General features: G+C 51.9%; 1 protein-coding gene across 5 annotated transcripts in view; it reads right to left on the reverse strand.

The window, feature by feature from the left end:
- Fbf1 (Fas binding factor 1) overlaps positions 1–8037 on the reverse strand; it is a 26750-nt gene that overhangs the window by 10523 nt on the left and 8190 nt on the right. For 4 of the 5 annotated variants that reach the window (XM_029546340.1, XM_029546338.1, XM_029546341.1 and 1 more), the window contains 9 exons: positions 7535–7583; positions 6389–6439; positions 5273–5411; positions 3533–3610; positions 2900–3016; positions 2510–2645; positions 2224–2381; positions 1517–1616; positions 68–538 (listed from right to left, as the gene is read on the reverse strand). In XM_029546340.1, coding sequence (XP_029402200.1) covers positions 68–538; positions 1517–1616; positions 2224–2381; positions 2510–2645; positions 2900–3016; positions 3533–3610; positions 5273–5411; positions 6389–6439; positions 7535–7583 — 1299 coding nt within the window. The remainder of the gene's footprint in view (positions 1–67; positions 539–1516; positions 1617–2223; positions 2382–2509; positions 2646–2899; positions 3017–3532; positions 3611–5272; positions 5412–6388; positions 6440–7534; positions 7584–8037) is intronic. The other variant, XM_029546339.1, reaches the window with a different exon arrangement.

Below are 8037 nucleotides of genomic sequence, written 5' to 3' on the forward strand. Positions count from 1 at the left end.
GGGGTCTGACCCAGTGACCTCCATGACACCTGCCAGAAGGGGTCTGACCCAGTGACCTCCATGATACCTGCCAGAAGGGGTCTGACCCAGTGACCCCAGTGAGGTCAGATCCTTAGAGGGCCCCGCACGCTCTTCTTTGGCTAGATTTTGGGATTTCTTCTGAGATATGACATGGCTCAACCAGTCATCTTCTTTCTCCTCAGATGCTTTCGGTGAGGAGGCCTGGCTGGCTTTGAGAGAGGGTCTTGCACCCTTGGCTGGTGGCTTTGTTGCTGAGGGAAGTCCGGTTGGGGCAGACTGTGGCTCTGGGGCTGAGGGCTGGTTGGTAGGAGGCAGGAGAGAGGGTGTCATGGGTGAGTCTTCCTGTTGGGCCTTTTGAACAGGAAAGGGAGACAGCAGGTCCAGGTCATTGTCCTTAAGGCCTAGCCAGTCGGCTCCTCCTTTCCTGGGGTGGATAGGACTGGAAGCTGGTGGAGAGCTCTGTTTGAAGCCTAGGTTTTCTCCCTTAAGGTCTGGGCCACCTTCTCCCAAGAACCTGCTTCAAGACAAAGAGGAGGGTATTGGACGGGGAGGAAACTGATCCTGTTAGCCCTCTATCAGCCTTCCTCTCTGTTGTTAAGGGGGTGCACATCTGGCCCATAGCTAACTGGGCACGGGAGCTCACACCTGCAATCCCAGCACCCAGGAACTGCTCGTTCAAGGCTAACCTGTGCTACAAAGATCCTGTGTGAAGATATTGGAATAACAGCTCTGATGCTCCCAGAGCAGCTGGGGCATAGCTCAGTGGGCAGACTGTCTGTCTAGCATATTCTAAGCTCTGGGTTCAGGCAGAGCACCAGGCAGGCGTGGTGCTGGCCACCTGCCATCCCAGCATTCTACCAGGACAGAGGCAGGAGGACAATAAAGTCAAGGTCATCTTTGACTATACAGAGAGTTAGAGGCCAGCTTGTCTCAAAACACAGGTCAGTTGTCACATAAGCATGGGGACCTGAGCTCTGGAAATCTGACATCTTGGGACCTCCTTGGGCATCAGGTACGTGCATAGTACACAGACATACAGGCAGGCCACACACATAAAAATAGTGAAATAAATCATCTTTAAACAAAGATATATATACTCAAAGAAAAATGACAAATTCAGCCATTGCTGGTCTGTTTCCATTGCAAATGAGGAGTGTGCCATGGGAACATGGCAGTGGCAGGGCTCCTGGAAGCCACCGGAGAAGGCCCCACTGCCACAGAGTGGCATCTGTGCTACTCCTGGGCTGCGGTTCCTCTGGGAAACCGAGTGACAGGACAGCCTTTCATGACATTCAGGGCTTCAAGCACAAGCAGGCCCACCTCCTCTTTCTGAGTTTAGAGATGAGAGCGAGGTGCTGGTCTGCCCTCCTCTGCCTGGACTGCGGGGAGCTCCTGGCCTCCCTCTCCCTTTAGCATCTGTAGACTCATGGCTTCTGGGTGGGGAAGGCTACAGGGACACTCCTGTCCTCGTGGCAGACTTCCCCGTAGGTCTTACCTGACGGACTGCCTGCGGGACTGGCGGCCCTCAGAGGAGGCCATGGTAGGCTTGTAAGCCCCAAAGGTGAGGATCTCGTCGTCCCAGCTGTCTTCCCTATCTGTGAGGACAAGGACAAGAACGTGATGGCGAACAAGGAGAGCCAAACTCTTGACAGGACATGGCAGACGCTAGGCAGGCACTCTACCACCAAGCGATGTCTGCAGCCCAGGGAAGACAATGAAATAAGTAAATCAAACAGCAGGTACAGAATGCACAGAGGGCTGTCAGCCCACGGGAAGGCTATCGCATGAGTGTGTTCCGAAGTGAAGCTTTTGTTACAGGCTGTGGTAAAACTGGTTTGAGCTAGATTTGGTGGCTCACACCTACAATCCCAGCACTTGGGAGGTTGGCACAAGAATATCATAAATTCAAAGCTAGCCTAGAGTAATATCCTGTCTCAAAGAAAGGGGGAAACTGGGAATAGTAACTCATGTCTTTAATCCCAGCACTTGGGAAAGCAGAGGCAAGCAGATCTTCATGAATTCAAGGCCAGCCTCCTCTAAATAATAGTTCCAGGCTAGCCAGGGAGACCCTATCTTAACAAGACAAAACAAAACAACAACAGAACCCAAAGGCTTGGGGGGGTTGGGGAAAGGGGGGGGGGAGAGAGAGAGAGAGAGAGAGAGAGAGAGAGAGAGAGAGAGAGAGAGAGAGAGCGCAGTCACCTCTAGCTGGTACAGACTCCTCCCCTCCCATCCTCTGATACTTCTTGTCTAACTTGAACTCTCTGCGTTCCCCAGTGCCTGGGCGAGTGAGGAGCTTGGCGGCTGTGCCCCGACCCAGCAGTTCATCCAGCTTGGAGCGAGCAGGGAGGGGCCCTTCCCTGTGGGACAGGGTAGAGAGAAGGGATGTGTCACAACATGGGGATCGCAGGCTGCCCCAACCTTTGCGCTTTCCCCAGGGCCTTCCGCATCTGTCTGGTCAGGGGCTCCCCTTCATAAGGACCCTTACTGGTCTCCTGTCTTCTTCCTCTCTGCCTTGGGGCTGTCTTCAAAGCCCAGGGTAGTCATGATGTCATCCCCTTCATCAAAGAGCAGTTCTTTCTTCCGGATGGGTGTATCCCCAGGGGTCAGAGGAACAGAAGGTCCTAGGAAAGAGGCCCAAGGCCCAAGGCTTGGTGACTGACCAGGGTGAGTGGTGGCAATGGCTTGCATTCGTCTGGTTTGTCCAGGGACCGTGACTCTAACCCTGCTCTAGGCTGACAGGTTTGCTTCCTTACTCCTGGAGCCTGATCATGTCTTATTCTGGACAGGAAGGCACAGGGGCCTGTGCTGCTGAGGTCTGGCTGTGCTAGAAAGCTGTCCAGCCCCCCAGGCCCAGGAATAAGCCTCTCTCTCCTACCTTGGCCTGCGGTCGTGCTCGGGCCCTTGGGAGCAGGCTTACTCTCCATTGCAGGCAGCTTCTTGGCAGTTTCTTCTTCCTCATCAGAGAGAAGTCCCGCCAGTGGATCTTCAAAGTCTCACGGCCAGAAAGAAAGACAGAGGTCAGCCTGCTGGACTTTGCTTAGTAAAAACAACCTGGAAGCTGAGGTAGCCGTCACGCATGCTTAACAAACGCCTGAGTATCCAGAGTGGGGTCTGTGGGAAGGGTGGATGCAGAGTGGGGTCTGTGGGAAGGGTGGATGCAGAGTGGGGTCTGTGGGAAGGGTGGACAAAGAAGGCTTGAGTAAGGGGGCGGGAGGTGGGTAAACCCTGGGACTCCTAGAAACGTCCTTAAGACATGAGTCCATTCATGAAGAAAAGGGATTTTTTTTTTCCCCTTATATTTCAGAAAATCTTCAGTTTGATGCCTGGCTTCAAAGTCTTTGCAATTAAGTTCCTCAAACATCCCAGTGGACAGAACCCTTAGTTCCTCTGGGAACTCTTGAGGACTACATTGTGACCAGCTCTCTTGACTTAACACAGCGCCATAACCCAGACTGCTCTCAAGCCAAGTGTTCCACAAAGGGGCGTGGGGGAGACAGAACTCTGGTACCTTCAAAGGAGAACTTCTTATACTGAAGCCCAGTCCTGCTGGAAGATGGTGGTGGCTTCTTAGTGGGCATGGTGTCCCCTACAGGAAGAAGAGAAAACAGTCATGGGACTGCGATTTCTTTTTTGTTGTTGTTGGGATTTGTTTTCTGTTTTCTTAAAGATTTATTTATTATTCTATGTAAGTACACTGTAGCTGTTTTCAGACACACCAGAAGAGGGAGTCAGATCTCATTACGGATAGTNGTGAGCCACCATGTGGTCGCTGGGAACTGAACTCAGGACCTTCGGAAGAGCAGTCAGTGCTCTTAACAGCCAGGCCATCTCACCAGCCCCTGGACTGGGATTTCCATGTTTTCCTCCACAGCTTGTATGGGTGCCCAGAGCACACTGAGTACTTTCTTTGGACAAGCTGGGGTTCTTGGCTGTTGACACAGCCACAGGGGAATCCACACCCCTGTTCTCACCTGAGTCCCTGAGGGGAGACACGGTTGGCAGCAGCCTCCACCCCTCACCACTATTCACCAGAGACAGCTTGGGAGATTCAAACTTCGCTCCCTGTTTTACATGACTGGGGGTGGAGCCCAGGACTCTACACACAGGCAAGTGTTCTTTCTGTCACCAAGTATATTCTCCAGCCCAAACTTTCCATTTTAAGTGAAAAAAGGTCGTCTAGAAGCTGCCTATGTTGACCTCAGGGGTGTTGGATGTCAACTTGACCCAAGCTGAAGTCGTCTGAGAGGAGGGGCCCACAATTGAGAAAATGCCTCCCTCAGATCGCACTGTAGGCAAGCCTGAAGAGCATTTCTCAACTTCCCTGATGCCTACCCTTTAATACAGTTCCTCAGGTGGTGCTGACACAACCATAACATTATTTCATTGCTACTCTAGAACTGTAATTTTGCCACTATTAAGAATTGTAATGCCGATGTCTAATATGCAGGCTATCTGATATACATACAGCCCCTGTGAAAGGGTCGTTAGAACCACCCAAGGGGGTCGTGACCCACAGGTTGAGAAACAGTGCTGTGGAGCATTTCTTAGTGATCAGTGGGGGAGGGCCTAACATCTTGTGGGTGGAGCCACCCCTGGGCTGGTGGTTCTGGGTTCTATAAGAAAGCCTGAGCAAGCCATGGGGAGCAAGCCAGTAAGCAGCATCCCTCCATGGCCTCTGCATCAGCTCCTGCCTCCAAGTTCCTGCCCTGATTGAGTTCCTGTCCTGACTCCCTTTGATGATAGACAGTGATGTGGAAGTGTAAGCCAAATAAACCCTTTCCTCCTCAAATTGCTTTTGGCCATGGTGTTTCATCACAGTAATAGTAACTAAGATAAGGAGTGGAACATTCCTTTCTCCACACACACACACACACACACACACACACACACACACACACACACACAGTTTGGCCCTTCATCCTAGGCACAGTTGGTGGTTTGAATAAGAATGGCTCCCACACACTCACACATTTGAAAGAACTGCAAGGATTAGAAGGTGTGGCCTTGTGGGAGTGTCCTCTCTCTGCCTGTGGGTCAGGAAGTAGCTTTGAAGTCCTTGGGTGGCACTATGTGTGTCTCCGTGCTCCCTGCCATGACGATAATGGATGAATCTTCTGAGACTGTAAGCAAGCTTCCAGGGAAATGTTTGGGTTTTTTAATAAGAGTTACCTTGGTCATGGTATCTCTTCACAGCAATAGACCGGTGACTAAAACACAGAACACTCAGCAAGCGCTACCTCCCACCCACCTTTCTCATTAGCTGTTAACGTGCCGGCAGGCGTGCGAGCGCTAGGGCCTTCTTTCCCAGAACTCTTTGCGGCTCCTTTGCCAGAGGGTGGGTGAGATTTCATCCGACCAAAGAGAGCATCGTCCATGCTGTCCAAGTCCTAGAACAACAGGAAGAGCGAAGCCCGGTGTCTGGGAGGGTGCTGTGTGGTTGACGTCCCTAAGAAATGTCTTGGCTCCAGGGCAGTGGTATTGGGAACCTGGTAAAGCTCCCTGGCCGTTGGTGGCCCCCACGCACTTTCTCCCCAACCGCTGTATGCCACCCTCACCAGAGGCTAAATTCCCGCTCCCACCTCATCTCGGACACTGAACCTCCCAAACTGAGCTAAAGAAATGTCCTTTGTAATGGAGTGCTGTGCTCTGGCAACACAACGCTGACTGGCTTACAGGGAGGAGGGCTCTGGGCTGAGGGCAGCTGGGCCCAGGCACAGAACTGTAGAAGAGAGAGAGAGAGAGAGAGAGAGAGAGAGAGAGAGAGAGAGAAGAACATGGCGCCAACGGCGAGCAGAGTGAGCCTTGGGAACTGGGTCATGAGACTACACGAGAGCCTCGGGGTCACCACAAGGAACAACTCGAGGACATGCCAGTCATGCCCAGTCATGCCAGTCATGCCCAGCACCAAGCTCTGCAGGCCCTGAGGGGACATGGACACAGCTTCACAAGGCTGGAACCAAGAGCCCGGCCTTGACAACACAGGTAAGAGTGGAGTGAGTGAGGAGTGAGGCCAGAGGAGGCTGAGGTGCAGGCCAGCTCCCCGGGCATCCGGAGCCTATGTGCGGTATAAAGACTCATTCCAGCCCCGGCATGAGCCTTCTTGGCAGGGGATTTGGAGTGAAACACAGGAGAGGCAGGGACAGACGTTGGAGGGGACTTCACCCTACTCTACTTTTCAGGTGGCAGCTGATGTCAGAGACCCAGCTAGGAAAGGCTCTCAGTTCCCACTAGACCTGTGACATGGACTTTCCAGGGTCCAGATACGAAAAACTATAAAGGAAAAGTTCCGAATGGTGTGGACTACTGACCCCCCCCCCATGTCCCCTGTGCCCCCCAGCCTTGAGGAGGCAAAGCCTTTTGCTACCTTCATGTTCTGCAGGAAGACCTGTGGGTCTGCATCCGAGACGCTGGAGGCCTGAGTCCAGAGGCGGTGAAAGAACACAGGAATTGATGTCAGTCAGGACCCAAGAGCACGTGGGGTCCCCAGCCCTGGTCACTCTACTGTTGAGCTTGGGTAGAGAGCCTGACTGACTGGGCATAAACAGGAGGGTCTCTTACACCCACCCTCCAGGGATCTGTCCCTCTGTGGAGACCCAGGAAAGGGTTCCCATTGTCTGCTCCTCCCAACTGCAGAAGCCGTTTCCGCCACAGGACTGGAGGACGACTGCTTCCTGATCATGCAGTCAGACAGCTTGGACTTTCTCGCGGGCAGAAGCGATCCCCAACCCTGCAGTTGGCAGGGAGGGCTCTACCATCTAGCTCAATGTTCTAGTGGGAAGAAAATGGATGCTGTTTGGGTCCATTTAGCAGTCCATGGACATTGCTCTACTTTAAGAATCAAGTATAGCTGGACAGTGGTGGCGCACGCCTTTAATTCCAGTACTTGGGAGGCAGAGGCAGGTGGATTTCTGAGTTCGAGGTCAGCCTGGTCTACAGCCAGGGTTATACAGAGAGACCCTGTCTCGAAAAACAAACAAACAAAGAATCAAGTATAAAGCTGGGGGCATGGTAGCTCATGGCACAGGCCAGCCAGAGCCACATAGTAAGACCCTATCTCAAAAACCCAAAATGAACCAGGCAGTGGCGCACGCCTTTAATCTCAGCACTTGGGAGGCAGAGGCAGGTGCATCTCTGAGTTCAAAGCTAGCCTGGTCTACACATCAAATTCTAGGACAGTCAGGGCTACACAGAAAGATCTTGTTTTGAAAAACCAAAAACGAACAAAAAAGAAGGGGGAAAAGTGCAGGCTGTGCATGCGATTGAGCACCTGTAATCCCTGATTTCATCCAGAGCTAAACTTGTGCATCTGCAATCCCTGATCTTGTCTGGGACTGAGGTTGAAGTTACAGGCTAGCTAGGGCCACACAGCGAAAAATCTACCTCTGAATGAAACAAAATGACCAAGCTCTCTGACTTTCCTAAGCCTTATGTGAGCAGCTCTAGGCCACTCAAATCTCACTGTCTGCAGGACATTATGAAGGTCAGGGACCGGGGAGTGGACCTGGCTCACCTCAGCATCAGCTCCTGCCAGTCCTTCAATGTTGTCTTTTGTGAGGAACCTGCAAAGAGATGAGGTCAGCAATGGTCCCTGTGTCTGGACCATGAGATTTTAACACATGAAGACTGTGGTGTGTGTTGGGGGGGGGGTGGTGATTCAGTGCTGGAGCATGTATTAGCATGTGCAAGGCCCTAGGTTCAAGCCAGAGTTCCAGGACAACCAGGGTTACATAAGGAAACCTTGTCTCGCAAACTAAAACAGAAATCCAAAGCCACATAGTATAAAAATTTCATTCTTAAATTGTGTTTCTAGTTTTTTTTTAAAGCAGTGAAGTCCTATAAATATGAGTTGTTAATAAATGAATAATTTCTGGGCGTGGTGGCACACGCCTTTAATCCCAGCACTTGGGAGGCAGGTGGACTTCTGAGCTCGAGGCCAGCCTGGTCTACAAAGTGAGTTCCAGGACAGCCAGGGCTACACAGAGAAACCCTGTCTCGAAAAAAAAAAAAAAAAAA

This window comes from Mus pahari, chromosome 14 (genome assembly GCF_900095145.1).
Source record: "Mus pahari chromosome 14, PAHARI_EIJ_v1.1, whole genome shotgun sequence".
In the NCBI taxonomy this organism is placed as follows: Eukaryota; Metazoa; Chordata; class Mammalia; order Rodentia; family Muridae; genus Mus; species Mus pahari.